Raw genomic sequence first — 24015 nt, 5'->3', positions numbered from 1 at the left:
TCCCGGGTCGAACAAACGATTTGTTTTGACAAAAAAAAATAAAAACCGGCCAAATTGTTGAACAGTTCGAACTCCCAAGTCAATGATTTGCTGATCAAATCAGCAATTTTGGGGGAAATAACAGTTATGGGGTAAAACATAACTGATCACCTGACCATTTCTTGGTTTTTTTGGTCCGGTTTTGAAATCCATGATATAAAAAAAAAACGGATTTGAATTTACAATTGGACCAGTTGGATTTAATTCAATCTTGTTAATTGGCTATAAGTTATTTCTTGATGTGCCATGATGATAGCAAACTCATAAAAGTGCCTAAGCTAATCATGTGATTAAGTCTTGTAGCTTGAATGTACTAAATGGCTTGAATTTTGGCTTAAAAGCTTCACTTTCTATCATTCAAGTAGCTAACAATAGAAGGGATAAAGTATTCAAGTGCTCAAGTGTCAAAGTCAAAAGGGAGCAATGCAAAAGTGTTGAATTAAAAAGGGAGCAAGTTGTGTGCACTAGCAAAAAGAGTTCAAGTGTTAGATTAGGCCTTTTAGGGTCATTTTATGTAAATCTATACTACTAATAAAAGAGCGAATAACCCCGTTTTCTGGACTTTTCCTTAAACATTTTTACCCCTTATCTAAGCAACATACAACAGGCATAAAAAGGGCATATATGTCCTTTACTCTCATTCCAAAAACTGCCCACATGTAACAGTTAAGAAACTGCTCACTTATAAATGTTCAAAAACTGTCCACTTATAACAATTAAGAAACTGCCCACTTATAACTGTTCAAAAACTATACATGAATTGTAAATAGTTATTTTGGAGATACTGTCACGTGCAAATGCATGTACATGTTTACTAGTCAAATCAAAGGCATGAAACAATGGCTCGAAAGAGTTATTCCCAGATTGAACGTTAGGTTGGTTTCCAATATTCATTGACCTTTAAACAAAATTAAATTAGGCTTTGGAATGAGTTGGATGAAGAACAGTCAAATTTTAAGTCTCTTTGGGTATCATAAGTCAACCCCTACTTGGTAGGAGATGAACTCTTAGTAATTGTCAAAACACACAAATTTGATAATATGGTCAAGGGTCAACCCCTACCTTACAATGACAGAAAACACAACTTTCAAGGAATGTTTACATCGAAAATGAGATGTAATTTTACATAAAAAAAGAAGTAAGTTTACATTCGAAGTGGGCTTTTGTTAAAAAAGGTATATTAATTTATCGGGATTTGTATATGCATCCATTAAAATTGTTTGGTAAGAATGCAGGATTTTTCCAAAATCTTGCTAGATCCATAGTAATGGATTGTTAGAATTAACAATAAAAAAAAATAATACTAACAAGACCAAAAGAACCCTTAGTTTCATACGTTTACAATGCACATTTGCACAAATATGACCAGAATGAATAAATAAATGAACAAAACAAAGCCCCTCTCCACAGTCTAAAATCTATGTGGATAAAAGATGGAAAACCAAAATACCAAAAACTCAACCCAAAATCGATAAATAGGGCACTCATCAACTGCAACCTCTATTTGGCATTTCTTTGTATTGCAAAACAAATTTTTGCCTTTGCAGCATCATCTCTTCATAGAACCTTTGAATGAACATTTATGCCCTTTGATCCATAGATTCTTTTTCATCTCCCCGAATCAAAGGAGACTGAGGCAACTCCCTTAGAGCTTCATCATCATTATCGGTATCATCTATGATTGTTGGAAGTGCTTCCAATGCATAAACCGTCAATCCTTCTTCACATTCTCCATCTTCTCCTCCATCAACTCTCCAATTGTTGGAATGGCGACACAGAAAGAACAACGAATAGATATCTCCACAGCCTTTCTTCTTGAATGGTTGTTTGTAATAAAGAAACAGAGGAGTACTTAAGGAGAGAACTCATATTCCTCACTAAACGCATAGTTGTAGTGTATGCGGTACTTGCATGTGCCTCTTGAGTTTTCTGGTTTTCCTCAAGAAAATGAAACTTGGGTAGACGGGTTTTCCCATTTTCTCCATGAAAATGAAAACTACAAGAGATTCAAAGCCCTCTTGAAAATGGGTGGTTTTTTTTTTGGGCATTTTTAGGGATCTTTGCTTCACTCTCTCTTTTTAGTAACAAAAATGTTTAGGGCATGAGGCTTATCAAGTTGTGCAATGGGATTAGGATCACCACAACTATGAAAAGGAATCATCGATAGTGTTGTAACTATGAATGGGGAGAAATTTCTCCCTACAAATAGATTGGATCGGATTCGGTAAGGGCATATCCGATCTGACTCGTTAAGAAAATCTGACTAATCCGAATCCGATAAGGATCTGTCGGATTTTCAAAAGTATGATTCAAATTTGAATTCGAATATATTATCAAATATCCGATTCAATTAGAATTAAATTTATAAAATAATATATTATATTATTTATATAATATAATAATATATTAAAATATATAATTATATAAATAATATATAGAATATACATATTTAATATGTAAATAATATATAATATTTCATAATTAACAGGTCGGATCGGGTCACAATGGATTGGATTGGCCAATATCCAAATTTGATCCGTTAAGTTAACAGATCATCTTTTCCAATTCGATCTGATTTGTTAGGATCAAGAATAATATATGAATCTACATCTTAATAGATTGGTATCGGATTTGGATAAGATCTGATCTGACTTATTTGCATCCCTATAAATGCATGACTGCCAAGCGAGTGGGATCACTGCTAGTGCCTCGTCCTCCTTGCACCCTAGTGTCTTCCTGCTCAGATCTAGCTGTCGTAACTGTAAAGGGGTGGAGAAGTTTTCCAAAGGGAGAAACTTATAATCACTGGTTCACCTATTGTGCTGAGTGAAGAAAATGAAGGATCAAATGCCCTATTTTTGAGTTAAATGAGGGGCATAATGAGTTATTTACAAAATTGTAAATGGGTATTTTTATCTTTCATTGCGATCTGAAACATATCTGAGCGCGTTAAGTCATTGGCCCATTTTAGTAATAACTGAAGTTAAATGATGTGGAAAGTAATAATTGAAGTTACATTTTCAACCCTTAGAATTAGAAATAGATTAAATACACAAATATGGCCATTTTAGTAGTCATTAAAGTTGTCATTAAAGCTATACTTTTCTCAAACTGAGAAATAGAGGGTAATTTTAGTCCAAAAAAAGTTTCACACTACATTCACACTCTTATATATAGTATAGATTTATGCTATCTATAAAAGTGCATATAGGTATCCCTGGATTTTAGAATTTTCATTGGATAGGCGTAACCCTCTCCCAAACACCTAAACCCACATCCTAGGTGAAATGGCAAATCAACCATACGCTTCCGTAAATGTTGGGATTTTTTAGGTAATGGACTATAGGCATAACCCTCTTCCAAATCCCTAGACCCCCATTTTGGGTGAAGAGGTGGGTCACCCTCATACCTTATCAAGTTTGTGAAGTTTATGCTTATTAAGTCTTTGAAATCTTTGTCAGATTCCCTTGGGTTGAATGAAGGAGGAGAGAGATAGAGGAGATCAACCAGAGATATTATCTGGTCTATCAACTTCCCTTGGTTAAGAGTGGAAGAGAAGAGAGAGATAGAGAAAGGAAGAAGGGAGACTGTTTGGATTCAAAGTGGATGAAGCAGAAGAGAGAGGGGAAGGAAGAGAAAAAAAAATGAAAACATTTGAAGAGGTGAACTGAAAGAAATGGAAGAAAATGAGAGAGAGGAAAAAGGGAAGAGAGATAAATCATCGAGAGAAGTGAGAATACAGGGGAAGAGAGAGAAAGCTTGCTCATCAAGCTCCTCCTTGGGAAGGTAAAATAAAAGAGATTAAAGGAAATGAGAAGGAGAAAAAATTGGAAAGTAAGCGGTGGTGAGCCAAGAGAGGGGGGATAAGTGAGCCAAGAGGTATGGAGAAGGGGGGAAATCTATACCACTATAAAAAGTATGAATAGCCTCTAAAATTTCTAAAAATTTTCTTAACCAAAATACTCCCTTTTTGAAATATGGTCCCTCTGTTATGAAGGTAGAAAATGTAATTTGAATACTATTATTCAATTCCCTTTCATTAAATCCCACATTTAAGGTATTAACTCCCATTCATCCTCATTGAATCATATATTTAAAGAATTTTTATTTATTCTCATCGGTAAATTCTACTACTTAAATAAAAAAAGTACGGACATGCCTAATGCAGATTTTTGAATTAAACTATAGATATAACATTCAAAATGTCAAAAACCCCACTCTATACACCAATTCCCGCCCGTGAATTGGCATTAATTTCGAGCTGGCACCCACCCCAACTATACTTTGGGCCTAAAAATTTTGACCCTGGGCTACACCGTCATTCTCCATACTTAAATCCATACATAATAAATTAATAATTCCAATAACATAAAAACTTATGCTTTTAAAATGTAAATGAAAAAAATAGTGTTTTCATCTAGGCGGTGATAAAAATTAAACCATTTTGGGTCAAATGGGCTAACTCATGTTGGCACAAAAGCACAAATAAACAATAAAAATTCAAAAATAGATAAAATGCAAAAATATAGAAATTAAAGAAAAAATTGAAAACATTTTTAACATCATACATTTGACATATTAAACAATAATAAGGGTGTGAAACTTTTTTTTAACAAAACTACCCCTATTTTTGAATTTAGTCCCTCTTTAATTATGAGGCCTAATATGTAATATCATTTACAAATTTGTACATCACTTAATTCCCTCTCATTAGGTTGTACATTTAAGGTATTTACTCACATTCTCTCACATTAAATCTTGTATTTAAGGTATTTTTTGTTTAATAAATTCTAATAATTAGACCTTTATCAAATACTTTTTAACAAAATGAAACCCATGTTTTTTAAGGGGTAAAATTCTAAAACCCCTGTTTTTGACCATTGCTGAAACCTCCCCTAAAGTCTGGTAATTGTAATCACCTCCTCTGAACTTTGTAACACAATTGCAAGTGGACTCCTTATCTTATAATCCTCATTCCTCAAACAAGAGGCCTGAAAATGTCCAAAATAACCATGTAGTTAATTTGACTAAAATGTTTATTTTTCAAAATTTTCCTTCATATCAATCACTACCACAAACCCTTCCAATCTCTTTTTACGAAATTGATGTATTTTTTAAATTTTCCTTTCATATGAATCCATCGAAGTTGCAATTTAAACTTCCTTTTTTGTTGTTGTTGCTCATAAAGTTTGCATTGTTTGTTATGCAAAAACCAGCCTCAATAGTAACTACATGTAAGGGTGTCAATGGATTGGTTTTGTATAGGACCCTATCCAATCCAAAATCAAATTGGACAGATGAAAAAGACATGGTGGATTGGACCAATCTGATCCAAAATATTTATTAGATTGGACTGGACCTAGTTCGTCTATAATAAATTTATATTAGATTTGGTTGGATTAAGCCAATATCCAATTCATTAAAACGAATTTGGGTTTGGGTTGAAACCAATCTACATTAAAATGAATTTGAACAAATTGGACGGTCTAGAAATTGAATTGGACCGGTCCAAAATGGTCCAAATTATGCATTGGATTGGATTGGACCTGGTTCATTTGTAATAGACTTACATTGGATTGGATCAAATTGGGCCAAATCCAATCCAATTGACACCCCTAACTGCATGGGTATTTTGGACACTTGTGTGCCTCTTGTTAGAGGATTTTAAGAGAGGGGGTCTACTTGCAACTATATTAGAAAGTTCAAGGGAGGCAATTGCAATTACCAAATTTCAAGGAAGATTTTAACAATGGTCAGAAACTTCAAGGGAGGTTTTAGAGGGGAAGAAGGAAGTGACAAGGTAGAGGGAAAAAGGGAGAGCATTTGGATTGGAAGTGACAAGGGAAAAGAGAGAGGGAAAGAAGGAAGAGAAAACAAATGAAAATCACATGAGAGGTGAACTGAAAGAAAGGGAAGAAAATGAGAGGGAGGAGAAAGATAAGAGAGAAAATCATCGAGAGAAGTGAAGATATTAAGGGGAGAGAGAGAGAGAGATTGCTTGACAAGATTCTCTCCGAGAAGGCAAGCTGAAAAAGATTGATGGAAATAGGAGGCATAGGGGAAAGAGAGAGGGAGAAAAAATTGGAAAGTAAGAGAAGGTGAACAAAGAGAGAGGGATGGGTGAGCCAGAAAGAAATGGAGAATTGGAAGAATTTAATAAAAGGGACACATGCCACCATTCAAATACAACACATGTCAAACATAGGAACCCCTACACACCTCAACCATTTTCGGGTGAAGAGGTGGGTTAGCCCGAGACCTTATCGGGTCTGTACATGAAGTTTTTGTCGCTTTCCCTTAGGTTGAATGAAAGGAAGAGAGAGAGAGAGAGGGGAGAGATATAGAGGACATTAAACATAGATATTATCTGGTCTATCAACTTCCCTTGCTTGAGAGTGGAAGGGAAGAGAGAGAGAGAGTGAGAAAGAGAGACAGAGGAGGGAATAAGGGAGATCGTTTGGTTTGAGAATGATGAAGCAAAAGAGAGAAGGAAAAAGAAAGAAAAAAAAATGAAAACCATAATATAGGTGAACTGAAAGAGAGGGAGTCGCAAGGGAAGAGAGAAAAGGGTAAGAATCTAATAAAAGGGACATGTGAGACCATTCAAATACGATGCATGTCGAACAGAGAAACCCCTCCTAAACACCTCGACCATTATAAGGATATACTTAGATTGGATTAAAAAAGAATGATGCTCAAAGTCGAAAGAAATCTTTAGCTTGTGGACGTTGGGAGTTTTTTTAGGTAATGGGTTACAAATGTAACCCTCTCCCAAACCCCTACACCCCATCCTAGGTGAAAGGTCAAATCAGTCATAGGCTTTTCATGAACGTTGGGATTTTTTTGATAATGGGCTATAGGTGTATCCTTGTCCCAAACCCCTAGACTTTCATTTCGGGTGAAGAGGCAAGTCAGATTGAGACCTTATCAGGTTTGTGAAGTCTTTCTGAGACGAAGGAGATCAACCAAAGATATTATTTGGTTTGTCAACTTCCCTTGGTTGAGAGTGGAAGGGAAGAGAGAGGCAGAAGAGGGAAGAAGGGAAAGCATTTAGGTTGAGAGTGGACGAAGCGAAAGAGAGAAAATAAAAACCTTAGGAGAGGTGAACCGAAAGAGAAGGAAGAAAATGTGAGGGAATCAAAGGGGAGGAGAGAGAATCATCAAGATAAGTGATAATACAAGGGAAGAGAGAGATTTCTTGGCAATAAACTTATTCATGAGTTGGGCTCGGGCTTAGTTTTTGTCAAAATTTAAATGTGGCCTGGCCCAAAACCCGAGCCCGATATAGTATAAATCAGTTTCGAAGCCCAACCCATGAACAAGTCTACTTGGCAAACTTCTCATCATGAAAGTAAGAGATTGTAGGAAATGAGAGAAGAGAAAAAAAGAGAAAAAAAGAGAAAAAACAAATTTAAAAAATAAGAGAGAGGGTGGAGGGGAGATGGGTGAAGTAGAGAAAGGGAGATATGTGAACTGATTAAAACGGAGAATGGGAATAATCTAATAAAAGGGACACATGTCACCATTAAAATACCACACGAGGTCCTCTTAAACACCTCGGATATAGTTAGATTAGATATTTTGGGTGAATAATAAATGTCAAATCTAAGTGATAACATTCAATTCGAATTCAAATATTAGTAAGATCGTATTCAAATATGAGTGATATGACCCGAATCCTAACCCGATTACGGCCCTAGAACTAGAAGTTCGAACTTCGAACTTTCGATTTTCGAAGAAGGTTTTGGCTTTAGGGTTTTACAGATGGGAGTTCTTTGTTCAGACCACTGAACCGTAGGGTTTATGAAATTTTGACTTTTGTTAGGGTGGACGTAGAATCATGATGTGGGCACTTCGTAGAGCTGCTCATCCTCTCAGGTGGAGCCTTTTTATCCATTTCATGTTCTGTTTTCACCATTTCCTTTTCTAGGTGAAATTGTTTAAGTTCGCATGAAAGCATCTATTTCTTCAATTTATCAAATGGGTTTTTGTCAAATTCTAGCAGCATTCGTATTTGCTTTTTCTGGGTTTTGTGTATAAGCAATTCCACCTCTTTCTTACTCCTACTCTGTGTGTTTGTTTTATCCTGAGAGTTCTTATGGTTGGGATTATTTTAACATGTTTGCACTTTCAGGAGTCAAGGATTTCGCGGGGGTGTCTCTCGAGCTTGTGCTAGATTCGTTATAGTAAGCGATGATGTAGAACACAGTGTTGGTGTTTGTGAGTCTACACAATTTGTACCTGGTAAAAGCATTCCCCTGGAGAGGTTTCACCACACTTCGTATCTTAATGCAAGGTTCTCTCTGGGGAACTGTAGCCTTTCTTCGCAGGCTGGTACTAAAAGTAGCGGGGAGGAAGATGAATTTTCTGAGCTTGAAGCTCCAGTTAGCACGGGAGAGATTGCAGAGGATGCTGTAGGGGAGGACATTGATGAGGAGTTAGGTTCTGAGCCAGAGCTCTCGGGCGATGATGTTGAAGAGAATTTGGGGGATGTTTCCCATGATGAACCTGAGGAGTTGGATACTGATATTGGTGATGAGAAAGAGTCGCTGAAGAAAAAGGGCTATTCAGAGTTGTTCAAAGTTATAATGGATGCTCCAGGCCTGTCAATTCATGGTACTCTTGATAAATGGGTTGAGGAAGGGAATGAATTGAGTCGATCTGAGATATGGCTTGCATTGCACAATCTTCGGAAGCGTCAGTTTTATGGAAGAGCTTTGCAGGTTTCCCACTTGATCCTTTCTTTATGTACAGTACCATCTTTTTTGCTAATCACATGGACAACTTTTAGATTTAGCTATCATTTCTTTAATTGTTTTATCAGTATGACGTGATTGAAAAGTGCACTAAACTGTGTAGTGAATGCCTACTAAATTCAGAATATCCCACCAATAAACCAAGGTTTTAAATGTCGATGTGGTGGAAATGCCGGTCATCTAAATATAAGAAACACGTCGGAAGTGTTGGAAATATTGTAAAAATTGTAGACACGGTAGAAACATTATAAAATATGCAAAATATAGAATGACATTTTATGAAATGATAAAAGAAGCATAGGCATAGCTTTTTAAAATATAATCTTGTTCCAAATCATTAAAAAAGCTAAGAAACTAAGGTTATAGACAAAATAATACGTTATGATTATGAAGTTGCCTTGTAAACCTTAAGGTTCAGAGCTTCATGATAGAATGAATTAAAGCAAAATTTAAACTCAGAGAAAATATAATGGTTAATGGTTGTAATAGGTAAACCAAATAATCTATTACACAAACAAAAACTAGGGGTGCAAGTCGGGCGGGTTGGGCTGAGTTTATGGTTAACTTGGGCCCAACCCTAAAATTTGGGCTTAAGGCCCGAACCCAGATCGAGCCCAAGGTCAAGGCCAATTTTTCCAACCCAAGCCCAACCTGCATTGTAATTTGATGTTTTTGGGTTGGGCTTGGGCCCAGGCCAGGTTGGTTAATGAACCCCAATGTTTTAAAAAACAACCCGGAACCGGAATGAGTCAACGGTTCGATCATTCGGTTTGAATAGACGACCCATTCTGACAAAAAAAAAAAAGATAAAAAACTACCAAAAACTGTTGAATGAGTCAACGGTTTGATTGCCTGGGTCAATGGGTCATTGACCGATTCAATAGTTTTTGGCCAGGGACCGGGCTTGGGGTAAAATGAAACCAATTACCTAGACGGTTCCCGTGCCGAACGGTCCGACCATCTAGGTCAATAGTGGTTTGATTTGAAAACCATGATGAACCCACTCTAAAATTATACATACATATATATATATATATGTATGTATTTATGCAAATATGTATACATATGTTTATGTACATATGTAAATATGTATGCAAAATATGTATTTATATGGGTAAATATGTATACAAATGTGTATATATATACATACATACATACATATATATGTTTGTATGAATGTGTATAGTTGGGCGGGGCTCGGGCCGGGTTTGGGCTACCTAAGGGCTAGGTCCGGGCCTGACCTGAAAAATTAAAAAGCCCGACTTCTTGGGCCCGAGCTCAGCCCGAGGACCAAAAATCCAAGCCCAACCAGTGTAAAATTTTGGGCTGGGCCAGTTCGGGCTCGGGTTGTGCTTGCCCAAGTTGCACCCCTAACAAAAACTAATATTTGATTTCATGTTTGAAATGAATAGCTAGCTCAAAGTTCTAATCATGTAAGTTAGGTGGACAATAACTTGTTACTTCACATATCTACAATATTGTCATGAACTTATGTTATAATACTATCTCTTGTATTCCACATAGTACTGGTAGTGTTCAACTGGGGAATATTTCGATTCTAGTAAAAATTTCATGTTGCTACCCATGGAAGTGGAAATGGAAATATGTTGTGGAAACTATCTCCTGTACTCCACATAGTGCTGGTAGTGTTCATTTGGGAAATGCCCGTTCTGGTAAAATTTCATGTCACTACACATGGAAATGGAAATATGTTGTGGGAGTATTAGGGAAATTAGGGACATTTTAAACCATGCAATGATGCAATAAACAAGGAAATGATTAGATGAGGAAATGTGAGAAATTGCTTTCGCATAGGATCTGCTATTGTTTAAACATTACTAATGTTACCTCAGCTTGAGGTCTGTTTTGCTTTCTCCAATGTGGTTACCAACTATTTTTTTTACATCAGATAAGCATATCCCAAATTGAATTGTGTTCAGTAGAACAAGAAGACAAATAGTCTGTTATTTTTAGAATTAAATGAGGTCAGAGAATGCTTTCCTAACCCTCAGCTCAGTGGGAAAAACAGAGAAAAGGGTTTAATAAATTTCATTAATTTATTGATAGTGCAGTAAGATCTATTCAAAATTAAATTATGAAATGCAGATTTGCATCCTGATTTCAGAGTCAAGATGTTCTTTTTAATTTTGTGGCTTTGCATTAAGCCAACATAGCAAGAATGCTTCAGATCTCATCACAGGGCAAAACTTTTAAATTTTCATAGTTTTGTGATAATGTTGGCCTTATCTGGAACTTTGCAACTTCTGGCCTACTAATTAGAGGCTTGCTATATATGTATATATATTGCACGTAAGAGTCCAGGTTTGTGCTTGTTGTAATGGTGATCTTTGTTGCCCTCTCAAGTTATCTAAATGATACAGCAGAAGTAATACAGATGCAGGATACATTGTGATAAATGCCAATTTCTTGTTTACACTGATCATTCTTCAGAATAATAAGGACTCAAGAAGTACCCTTAAGGGTTTATTTCACATTAAATCATTTAGGTGTTTTGGTGTTTTGGAGCCACTGTCTGCAGTTGTATTAGTTATTAATAGATAGAAGAGTATAGAAAAATAGGAAGATCCCTACTACTAGGAAGGCCTAATATAGCAGACACAAAATTCTTGATGGGGTGTTTCTGAATTCCCTCTACGCTTTGGACTCTATTGTCCCTTGGCTCTTTCTCTTGCCTTCTTTGAAGTCTGCTCACAGTCGTCCATAACCACACATCCTCTTCTTGTGAAAGAGCTTTGTAGAGTGTAGACTGATCTCTCCGAGAGTTGGTGCTTTTTGTTGGGAGGTTTTCCATGAGAAATTTAACACATGTGACCTATAGAAAAGGAGACCTAATTTTTGACTCTCTTTTCTTGGTGTTTACTTTGCAAAGCTTATGGTGACATATTTTATCACTTGTTAGTCTCATGTCTTTTTGTTTCTTGTATTTGGTGGGTTTGGTTTCTTTCTTTATTTGGTTGTAGGTGGTCGAGTCCTTCTAGCACGCCAGGTCTCTTTGCACTTCCTGTTTTTCAGGTGGCCAAAGAAGAGGGGGAGGATTTTATGAAAATGTATTAGAGCAGCAATATTATGGACAGTTTGGGAGGATAGAAATGCTTGGATTTTCAAAGAAAAAGAAAGAAATCTAGAAGCAGTAATAGTGTATTGCTATTAGAGTTGCTCATTGGGCCAATTCCTTGGTGAGCTTCTCAACTTTTTCGGTAGATGACGTTTTGAGAACATGGAGAGAGAGGTGGCAGGAACTTCTACAAAAAAAGAATCGGACTTGCAAAATTTGGACTCCCCGAAGGGTTCATCAAGCTCAACTTTGATGGCAGCAGTAGAGGAAATTTGGGACCTTGAGGGATTGGAGGCATGTCTATAGATGAGAGAGGGATTATAGTGGCACTCAATTTTACCACCTATTGGAGTAGGGGATTCTCTAAGAGCAGAGACCATGGCTGTTACGGAAGGGTGTTCGAAGAGCAAGAATGATGAATGTAAATAAGATGATTATTGAGGGAGACTCTAAGTTGGTGATATAGTGGTTACAGAGTGGGGATGCAGCTCTATAGCAGCATAGAAATGAGCTAAAATTGTTCTTATTGGCAGACTAGAGATGGAAGTGAAATTTCAATGAGTTCGAAGGACATTTAATAGCATGGATGATGAACCAGCCAAGCAAGGGGTGGGGAGGGAGCAAATCTTTTCGGCACTATTGTAAGGATAATTCATAATTTTATGGGGAGATAAAGCTTTTTATCTCTTCCATTGATGCTTGTAATATGTACATCCTAATTTGCATTAATAAAATGCTCAGTTATTGATAAAAAAGCAGGGAACAAAGTATATTGAAATACAATACAGATTGGAGCTGAACTAAACAAAAATAAAGATAAACTAGAGCTTGTTCCCTGAAACTAGAATTTGTTTCCCAAACCAAGCTGTAGCAAGTTAATTTGCTAAATCATCTGCTGATCAAGGGGCAATCCTGAACAAGGTTTTCAAGAGAGTAGCAAAGGCTTTTGCCTCTTGGAGAAAATCTGAAGGGCTAAGGGCTAAGTATCTTTCTTTCTGTTGGATGTCATTGAATGTACGTGCCAAAAAATGCTCTATGCATGTTAGACTACATTGCAAAGGTTTCAAGTCACTCAAGGGATGAGATGTGGTGGAAGGAATGCTCAAATGGATTTTTATTTTGTTAAATCACCATTTAGCCCTTTTCAGAAACTAATTGGATTCAAACTAGGCTGAAAGAGTTTTGGGATAACCCTGTCCCTCTGAGGGTGGAAGCCTTTGCATGGCTTGTTACTGTGGATGGTGTCTTGATCGTGGATCATTTGAAAAGTAGAGGCTTCAGTATGACTAACATTTGTTACCTGTGCAAAGGACAAGAGGAACCAGTTTGTTATTTATCTTTTGCATGATTACTGGATTCCTGTGGAATTATCCATTTGTTCACAGCATTGTTCGGTGTAAGGAGCTTTCGTCCAAGGGCACCTTCAGTGATATTCTCTTCTTGGTGAAAGATCAGAGAGGGTAAGAAGGCTAGGCTGATTTGGAGCTGTGTCCCTTTTGCTAATTGCTGGATTGTCTGGAATGCTCAATACAAATATGTAGAGTACAAGACCTTGCATTTTGTATGTATTTGCTCTGTACATGTTTGTATTTGTACTCTTTCAAAACTGAGCTTAGGAAAGAAATAGAAGAGTGTTTGAAGACAAGGCTTGGAGTTTGGATTGGCTGGTGGTGGTTTGTGGAATTTCTGACTGGGTTTTGGTGCTTCCAGAATTTGCACAAGTTAATAAAGAAGATCTTGGGGATAGGCTTTGGGAAGATTTGGAGTTGCAATTTTGTAATTTTGATGGTTTATTTTGATTTGTTTTTTTATGTGCATGTTTTGTTGGTAGCTATTGCCTTAACAGCTTAACAGCTTGAACTATTTTTCTTTTTTAATGAAATCTTTTCTTTTACTATCAAAAAAGAAAAAAAAACTACCATACTTGTGGTAGTCATTGAATGTCATTCATTTAAGAATTTAGCTGATCATAATCACCATTGTCAACCTTATCCCTCCTAATGAGCTTAAGTGTATAAATATTGTTCGTCCTTGTTATCTATCCAAAAAAGAAATATTCAGGGCAAATCCAGGGCTAAATCTTCTATCAGTATCGACCATTGAGCTTTCAGTTTTTTTCCCTGTTATCGGACATTGTTTTGACCATTTCTTCTTACCTTTCCAAGTTGCACTGAGTTGGCCCAACATGCAACCTGGTTTGTAAGGAGCTTGACAAGTTGAATTGAACCAAGGAGGTTTCTTCATGCTATCTCTTAAGTTATGCCAACCTGCTTCATGTGACTGAGATATTATGTGATTTGTCCTGTCTATCTTTTGTCCTCATTCTGGAGTATTTCTATGGAGTTCTCTCCACCTGATCTAGCTGTTAGTTCATCAAGGGATGGTGGACCTCAAGTGGAGCAATCAATTGAGTGTGAGGTAGTAGGGACCAAATTTGGGGAAGATACCAGGACAAGAGGGTGTGGCTCTATGGGTATGATGGAGGGCAATGCTATCACACCAGAAGATGTTCAAGAAGCTATGGAACTGGAACCTCAGATGATCAGTGATGAGGTGGAGTTGGGTGTTATCTTGCAGAGTGGAGAAGCAAAGATGATAATTAGATGGGGATTTCTCAGGTGGGGGAGTGTTTTGAAGTTTTAATCTGAAAACTATGGGTGGGTCTGGATCATTGTATGATTGCAGATCAGAGGTTGGTGTCTCAGTTCCCAGGAGCAAGGTTCATTGGATGCTACTTTGAGGGCTCTTTGTGAGAAGAGTGCAAGTTACAACATGGGGAAGTAGATTAAGGTGCAGAAAAGTCAATGACACTAATATTTCTAGAGTCTTTGCTAGGCTTAGAGGATTCTTTTTGTGGCTGTCTAACATAAGAAATTGAAGAAGTGGATTAAAGGAAGGCATTGAAAGGCAATTCACAGCTTAAATTAGTCAAGCAAATGGACTTTAACCAGAAGACCAGGACAATTTGTTGACCTTCCCTTCCTGACAATGACAAAAGGAGTAGTGATTCAGGGGGTGTTTGGTACAGTGAACGAGATGAATTGTGGTGCGCTTGAATCCATTGGGCGCCACTGTGGTATGGTTGAAACCACACCACACTTTTGTAGCATGTTCTACATTGTGGTCTGGATTGGTATGGATTCATTGTCAGCAAAACTTTCAATAAAATATCATAGTTGTTTATTGCAAAACTTTATAAGAATGATTGAATACAGTGGTGTGGATTGATCCATGAGATTTAATCGTGGATGAGAAATTCTAATATAATCCAGTTCAGTCCATGCTTTAGTGTTGTTTGAACTGAATTACACCTTCAAAGTTCAAACAAACACATGGATACTTGGCTTGGATTGGAACCAAGTGATACATGATATTTCCACAGTACCAAATACCCCCTTAGTCTTGAGTAGCCTATCTTGGTTTGGAAATGATGGTGGGCAAAATATCCTTTGCGCTTTTACCATTATCACATTTATTTGGCTACACATTCTTATGTGTTTGCATTCCCCTAAGGCCCTAAGCAAGTCCTTGATAATGCTAATGTATCTGCTCTGGACATCTTTTTCTCTCCAAAGTCAGAATTTTCTTTGTAGGAAGTGGGTAGCCTAGTAGGCTTTCTCCAAATCATTGAAACTATGCAGCGCCTAGGCGTCCCCTTGACAACTATGCCCCTAAGAAAGTCCTTGATAATGCTAATGTATCTGCTCTGGACATCTTTTTCTCTCCAAAGTCAAAAAAAGTTTCTTTGTAGGAAGTGGGTAGTAGGCTTTCTCCAAATCATTGAAACTATGCATGAGGGTTAAATCTTCTTCTGTTCATGAATCCCTTTGTAGCAATTTCTTGAAGATATGGCCTCTACAGTTGACTTGGATAAAGTTGAACTGATTTCAGATGCTCCCATTTCATGTCATAGTTTTTAGCATTCACTTAATCTCTCTCCTCACATTTCATGCTGTGATTTGTGAGTTTGATCTTACAATAAATACAACTCTGTATGTCTATGCATCTCTTTGTTCTCATATATAGGTACTGGAATAAAGTTTAATAATTAAAATTAAATTTAATATTGATTGCACAGGGCCCAGGGGCACCACTTGGCATCTAACCAATGATAGTTTGCACAGATATGCTGAAGCACCTTGGTGTTGCCTGGATGCCTCACTGCATTGTTGCATCCATTGTTCCTGGAGGCTACTGATGATCTAAAACATTATTCTGAAAAAATTGGTTGCATCAGTCATAAAATATGCTTGTTTCCATAACTCTTATACCGCTTTTGATAATGGGGGAGCAATGTTGTCAAAATCTTACAATTTATGATACGACTCACGATTTGAATCATGAATCCTAAGGTTTTTGATTCGAATCTTATGTCTGAGTCCTTCTCTACAAAAAGCTTACAATTTTTGTTTGAATCCTACGATTTAATTCATAATTCTTATGTTTTTTTACAATTCACCACGATTCAAATAAATTCAATTAAGAATTAGTTCTCTACTTTGTTTTTTTTGTTTATGTTTAGTTTTGCCATGTGAGATTTTTTTAAAGCCCTTACTAGCAAATGACTTATTTACATTATTCAAGACTAGAAATTGAGTTTATTTTCTATCATATGTAAGTTAAAGAGCCATTGTATTTAGATTGTTTTGATTTTCAAGGTAAACTTGATTATATCATTGTAGGTCTCCATTGTGTAAGTGGTAAATTCTATTGTTTTAAGTACATATAGATAAAATTTAGGGTAACAGAATGCCAAGGAGATGGGATCTGAAAGATTGATTATTGAAGGTGGACTCAAGGTGGTTCTCAGTTGAGTTTCGTAGGAGGCATATGCTGCATGGTGCTTCAGAAAATGAAATTAGAGTATTTAAATGGTTCTCAAAAGATTCGCATATTGGAAATTATTGGGTACAAAGCTCAGCTAATAGCATGGCAAAGCAGGGTGTTTAATAGACAATAAATATTTTGGGCCTTGATGTGATTGTGCCCCATGTGGTGTGTCATGGTGTAGGGGATGTGCACATGGTGCCCCTGTGGTGTGTCATGGTGCAAGTGGATGTGCATTGGCTGACTGCATGTGGTGTGCCCCATGCTGTGCATCACTGTGCACCGGATGTGCATGGCTGGTTGCCAAACTCCCCACCTGACAATGTCTTCCACCCAGATCGGCCTGCCAAGGTGAGCCTTGGGTCCAAAAGGAGGGGGGATGTCCTGCCTCCAGCTAACAGAATAAGTACAATAATGTTAAAAGTAGTGGTATTTCACTTTTGGCTGAGGACTCCCACTTATCCTACACCTCTCAAGTCATTTAATTATTTAATGATTGAAATTTTCATTTGTGTTGCTGATAAAAAAAAATCAAAAAGCTTATTAGTTGAAGTGGTTAGAGCAGTGTGCTATCAACATGAATGTCATAACATTATATTTTAAGGTTGTACATGAGTTAAACTCCAAAAATCATGGGTAAAGCTTACAATGTAGTAAACTATCTATTCAACATTAAATTAAGGTTAGTTCATTAAAAAAAAGCAACAGTGTAAGGTGCACTTGGTTCAGGCGATGCACATCTCATAAAAGAAGCCTTGCTTATGAGCTTGGGCATGCCCGATCGGGTACTTTTCTTTTTGATTGGAAAAGTAACTTTCATTCATGAATTCATAATGATAAACAGTAACAAGCACCCCAAGAAAAGTAACCCTATAGTTATAGTGTTGCCAAAAAAACTCAGTGATATCTGCTTGAATTGGTCATTTCCATTCTTATTTTGGTTAGGGAGGATGTAATTCTTGACATTAGTTGTCCTTGTGGTTGTCAAGGCCAGTGATTTAAAAGGTGTGCCTGAGGCATGCCTAGGCGCACAGGCGAGGCCGCCTCACCCGGGTCCTAGGTGCACCCCTTTCAAAAGGCGCACACTTGATGTGCCTTGCGCCTTAGCCCAGTTGTGCACCTTTTTAAAATTTTGTGCTTTTTGTTGTTTTTTGAGTCTAACGGTTGGGTCGGGGGCAACACCCCTGGACCCCCGACCACACCCCTTGAGGCAAGCCCAAACAAGCTCCGAAAACTCCCTATTTGCTAAGGTTGTTCATTCATTCATTGCAATAAAATATCTTCTTAAAAGGCAATGAAAGTTATAAAATCATTATTTTTATGTGAGAAATAAGAATTTCAAACCCTAACATAGACTTGTTCGGGCTTGCCTCGAGGGGCATGGTACAAAGGCGAATCATAGAATCAAGAATGCAATATGTCTTACACCACATTAACTACTTGAAGCAATGAAGTTAAGGAGAAAAAGAGATTGTGGGTTTTGCATGCTTGAAAATGCTTTATATGTTTGCTTTTATTTTTAAATTTTCATTTGGGTACGCTTTACATGTTATGTTTATGTATTTTAATTTTAAATAATAGGTTTTTTAAAACATTTATTTTAAAATTTAAGTTTATATTTTTATTGACATAAATTGTCCCTTGCGTTTTTTTTTTTGCGCCTTGTGCTTTTAAAACACTACACAAATTTGGACTCACACCCCCTCTGGTTCTTTCACTTGTGCCTCTTTCTTTAGCTCTCTCACACATTCTTCTTCTATGGGCTTTCCTTTCCCTGTTAAAGAGGTGTGGTGTCATCCTATACCTCCTAAGGTTGGGAGTTTCTGTTGGGAAGCCTTTCTGGAAAGAGTTAACACAACAGATTTACTTCAAAGAACAAGACCCAATAGTTGTTTTTGTCCTCACTGGTGTGTCCTCTATAAAGCTGATAGTGAGTCTGGATATCACTTACTAATCTCCTGTCGGTTCGCTAACATCATTTGGGAGTGGTGTACTTCTTTGTTTGGGTGCCGATGGACCCCCCCCTTCGAATGTGCAAAGCCTATTCACATGTATGCCGTTTCGGCCAACAAAAAGGGCCAAGTTTATGTGGAGGTGTATGAGGGCTGCAGTCTGTTGGACTATTTGGGAGGAGAGAAATTCACGAATATTTACAGATAAGGAGAGATTGGAAGCAATGCTGGAGGTCATCCACATTAGGGTTATACACTGGCTGAAAACCTTGGCTATGTTCCCAGAATTCTCAGTTGATGAACTGCAAAGAAAGTGGAAGGTGATAGCAGAACTTGTTCCAATGAGGAAGGCCTCAAATGTTTGTTGGATCCCCTCACCCCATGACATTGTTAAACTGAACTTTGATGGTAGCAGCTTGGGCAATCCAGGGCCATCTGTAATAGGAGGAGTAATAAGAGATGAACAAGGGAAGCTGTTAGCTATGTATTCTGGACCACTTGGGGTGGGAGATTCTTTGAGAGCTGAGATTCTTGCAGCCCTTGAAGGGGTACAAAGAATCAAAGATATGCATATTAACAAGTTGATCATAGAAGGAGATTCTGAAGTGGTGGTAAACTGGCTGAAAAAGGATAGTCTTAGATTTTGGAATTACAGTAATGAAAAGAGGAAATTCAAGTGGTTGACTAAGGACATGGAAATCCAATACAAATGGGTAAAAAGAAGTGCGAACTCTTTGGCAGATGGTCTAGCTAGACAAGGGGTGAACAAACATTCTATTTTTTGGGCTGTCTTGTAATTTTTGTTCTTTTGATGCTTAATGGTTGTTCTTGGGAGCTAGGATTGTTTAGCCCCCTTGCCCTGTAATTTTCTCATATTTTTAATATTAATTCAATCCACAATTATTGATAAAAAAAAGGCGTCAAGGAGATTCTAGGTGATAGTGGAGTGCTTGGGTGTTGCCTAGTTGATAAGAATTTTATAAAAGAAAAACTAATTTTAGGTTAGTTCTCTAGTTCCATAAAAAACTAATTTTAAATGGAGAAAACAATAGTTCCATATAATCCACATCCCTTCCTGATTGCTCTTCAATCTCCCTTGACAACCTTACAATCTCCTTCAGTAACAACATTAGTGTAGTTTAACCTTTTGCCAAAAATGCCTTTTTTGTCCTTAAATCTTAATTTTTAGTGTAAAACTTTAAAACTAAAATAAAAAATATATGTTTTATATGCAGAATATAATAATATATTTTGAATATGTATATATTATATGATTATGCATATTATATATATTATTATTATAAATCTATAGGATAATGCCTCATTGAGTTGACCAATTTGACCTTTGTGATTGAACCAGTGACTCGTGACTAGGGATGGCATTTTCTACCCTACCTGGCAGGTACCCACCCCTATCCGCCTCAATGGGGTAGGTTCTTTTGCTTGAAAATCAGATTTTGCGCAGATACAAGTTTTGGGATTTTACAACCCATACGAGTATGGGTAGGGTACAGTATTAGGCTAAATCCGACCCTCCCCGACCTACATATTGTTGGAAGGCATGCGAACTTATGTATTAAGTGTTGAATTTACTAATATTTTAAATTTATGTGAAGGATAATTAATAGTTTATGTGTTTTCTACATATTTTAATCAAATAATTAGAAATTTTAATGGTTGTTCATGTTATTTTACTTGTTTATTGCTTATATATAACAGGAAATAATAAGAAATTAGATACAGGTTCTAGACCCACCCTGCCAACCAAACACACCCCACCCTCAAATGCAGAGAGGATTTCGCATTGTCATGTGCAGGGAAGGTTTGGATTTTGAAAATCCAACCCTCTATGGGTTTTGGGGTGGGTATAGGTTGGGAGGTCTAGGGAGGTGGGTGGGGTCTAGAATTTACAAAACCTCCCCGAACCTGCCCCATTGCCATCTCTACTTGTGACATGGATTTTGCATTTTCACCGTTTCCCTTGAATTTTGCATATAGCTATAAATTCTCCCCCATACTTTAACTTATACATTTTTACCCAATATTAATGTCAAATTTCAAAAATCTCTCATAAAATTTAATGTTAATGTCATTTTTACCCTTACAATAAACAGTCATAAAATACTAAAAGTCGCTCAATTTAAGTATGAATTTCACTTTTTCCCTGATACTCAAATTACAAAATCTTCCCTATACTTTGGTTCTTTGTATTTGTGCACGATAAGTGTAAAATTTTAATCATAATCTTTACTCAGAATATATATTTTTGCAAGGTGCTAACTAGCTGGTAGGTAAGGTTTCCTGTTGGTTGTATATGTATATTCTGATAGGCATCTTTTAATTAGAATATTTGATTAATGCCAAGATAGAAGTTCAAACTTTTCTATAATGATTTTTACTTGAAATAACAAAATAGGATGAGTAAAAAAAGATTTCAAACTTCCTTAAATTCAATGAGTAAAAAAAAAGATGATGTGGATGTCAAAGTCAACATGGCAAGTTAAAATAAGTTTTGATTCTGCTTAGGTTTTGTATGGGAGATTTTGAAGTGCAATTTATTGGAGAATTTGTAGTTTTGGATAAAATTTCAGGGAGAAAATAAAATTTGCATTCCTAAACTATTTTCTTTTGAGACATTCTGGTTGTATCTTGTTTTTTCCTTTCTGATTCTGAACCTCTTTGTATGTAATTCCCGTTTGGATGTTTGGCTTTGTTATGTATTTTCCTTTCAGCTTATGGAGTGGTTGGAGAGAAACAAGCACCTTGATTATGTTGAGCGTGATTATGCTTCTCGTGTTGATTTAATTGCCAAAGTACATGGTCTCAATAAGGCTGAAAAGTACATTGAAAGTATCCCGGAATCATTCAGAGGAGAAGTTATCTACAGAACCCTCTTGGCCAACTGTGTTGGTGCTGGCAACATGATGAAAGCAAATGCGGTGTTCAACAAAATGAAGGATCTGAAGTTCCCAATTACAGCATTTTCTTGCAACCAGTTACTTCTTCTGTACAAGAGGCTTGACAAAAAGAAAATAGCTGATGTGCTATTGTTGATGGAGAAGGAAAATGTCCAACCAACTCTCTTCACATATAGGCTCTTAATAGATGCTAAAGGCCAGTCGAATGACATTTTAGGATTGGATCAATTGGTAGAGACCATGAAAGCCGATGGAATTGAACCTGACAATCAAACCCAAGCTACTATTGCTAGACACTATGCTGACGCAGGGCTCAATGAGAAGGCAGAGGAGGTCTTGAAGGAGATGGAAAGGGGGGATGTGAAAGAGAACCGTTCTGCTTTTAAGTTCATACTTCCTATCTATGCAGCCCTTGGCAAAGCTGATGAGGTCAGTAGAGTCTGGAAGGTATGTGAGCAGGACCCCTGGTTTGAGGAGTGTCTTGCTGCCATTTCAGCTTGGGGCAAGCTGGGAAAGATAGAGGAGGCTGAGTCGGTCTTTGAGATGATGACCAAGAAATGGAAGAAGGTCCACCGCAGGTGCTATAGTTTGCTTTTGAAAGTTTATGCAGATCATAAGATGCTAGCCAAGGGGAAGGAACTTGCGAAGCGGATGATTGATAGTGGATGCCGTATTGATGCATTGACATGGGATGCACTTGTGAAGCTCTGTGTGGAGGCTGGAGAGGTGGAGAAAGCAGACTCAATCCTGCAGAAGGCAACACAGCAGTTCAAGACGAGGCCACTATTCAGCTCATTCATGGTCGTCTTGGATCAGTATGCAAAGAGGGGTGATGTCCATAACGCTGAAAAAATACTCCATAGATTGAGGCAGTCTGGGTATCTGAATCGGATTCCACAGTATCATACTCTCCTCCAGGCTTACATAAATGCCAAAGCCCCAGCATATGGGTTCAGGGAAAGGTTAAAGGCAGACAACATATTCCCAGACAAAGCGATGGCAGCAATGCTAGCGCAGGTAGACCCGTTTAGGAAGACTGCCATATCGGATCTGTTGGATTGAGTTGACTTTAAACTGGGGCTACATGTGCCCTTCGTTTCTGCTGTCTTGCATGGTTGATGTATTTGGGTTCACAATGGAGGTAAGCTAAAGAAATTTATGGGGCAGAAGGTTGGCTTTGCTTTGCAAGCGTTGATCCATTTGATTTTATAACTTACAAGTCTATATATACATGTAGGTTTTAGAGGTAAAACGCTAGATGGGTAATTTGTTATTTAAAGTGACACTCTTTGAATGTTCATGTTACTCTTTTTTGTTTCCTCAATTTCAATTACCTTTCTTTTTTTGGCTTCTGATTCTTGCTTCCCTATTCACCTTTTCTCTATTTTTCAGTTTGGACATAATGGAAAATTGTATGTAGACCCTCTAGAAACAGGTTTGAGTCTGAGAGGCAGTGTTAAAGGGTAGGTCTATATCCAGCCTTCTCAAGATCCACAAGGAATGTTAATCGGTCAGGTTTATTATGGGTTTGGCTCAACCTGTTCCAGACCCAAAGGCACTCAACGCAAATCCAACCCTGCAGTGACATGGTCAATTCCGGCCGACCTGACCCATCAATGGCATCTAATTTTTCAGTGAAGGTTATATGTCACCATGTCATTTGTTATAGAAGTTTCTTGAATTTGTATCTGTCACCTATTGTGTATTCATGAAAGCAATAAACTTATAAACAGCTGACCTTCTAGTCAATGTGGACCATTCTTCTCAAGGAGTCCTGTTCATGGGCTGGAGGGATTTCGGGCGCTTCAGGCCGGGCCCATTCAAATTATGGCAAAAGCTCAACCTGAGCCTGGCCTATGAACAGGTCTATTCCAAAGAAATTGGAGAGGTTAAGATCTCGAGTCTGTGAATATAGTGATTATTGAGGATGCTTGGGGTCTCTCCGCCGCTCAAGTTTTGGAGTTTTCCTTCTCTCCAGGGGAAAAAATGGTTTATAATAAATGTAGTTTGTTTCATTTAAAGAGAAAAAAGAACATTATTTCAAGTGTTCTTCTAACAAGAGATATTTATATAACACAAACACACCATTAACAAAGCATTTAACCCAATAACATTACAACACTTCCAACAACGTGGAAAAGAAAGAAAAACTATGGCCTAGTGATGCCAACTGGTTGTGGTTGTGGTTCTCTGTGGGTTTACCCTTCTTACAAACCCAACCTACCTGGTTGAAATTCAACTAATCCAATCTGATAGGTTTGGGTGAAAGGTAGCTTTGCAATTTCAACAAATCCATTGGGATCCCTATCCTGTGACTGTGACTATGGGAAATGGCTCTTTAACCAACTTCGTTGTTTGTACTGAATGACAACTTTGTGTATATATAGTTTAGACTATCAGGAGAGCATGTGCATCTGGATGGGTGCTAGGGTTATAATTTGGGTTGT

The 24015-nt window shown here is 37.4% G+C and overlaps 1 protein-coding gene across 1 annotated transcript; it reads left to right on the top strand.

Annotated features, from left to right (window-relative positions):
* Positions 1 to 7703: 7703 nt before the first annotated feature.
* On the top strand, positions 7704 to 22920 carry LOC104607783 (pentatricopeptide repeat-containing protein At1g80270, mitochondrial-like). Its single transcript, XM_010273478.3, has 3 exons — positions 7704 to 7917; positions 8174 to 8762; positions 21383 to 22920. The coding sequence occupies exons 1-3, from the start codon at positions 7880 to 7882 to the stop codon at positions 22628 to 22630; spliced, it is 1875 nt and encodes a 624-aa protein (XP_010271780.1). The 5' UTR covers positions 7704 to 7879; the 3' UTR covers positions 22631 to 22920.
* The last annotated feature ends 1095 nt before the right edge of the window (positions 22921 to 24015 follow it).

This window comes from Nelumbo nucifera, chromosome 7, assembly GCF_055504915.1.
Source record: "Nelumbo nucifera cultivar China Antique chromosome 7, China Antique-T2T, whole genome shotgun sequence".
NCBI lineage: Eukaryota > Viridiplantae > Streptophyta > Magnoliopsida > Proteales > Nelumbonaceae > Nelumbo > Nelumbo nucifera.
The sequence above is the reverse complement of the archived record's forward strand: the minus strand, read 5'-3'. Positions and strand labels throughout refer to the sequence as shown.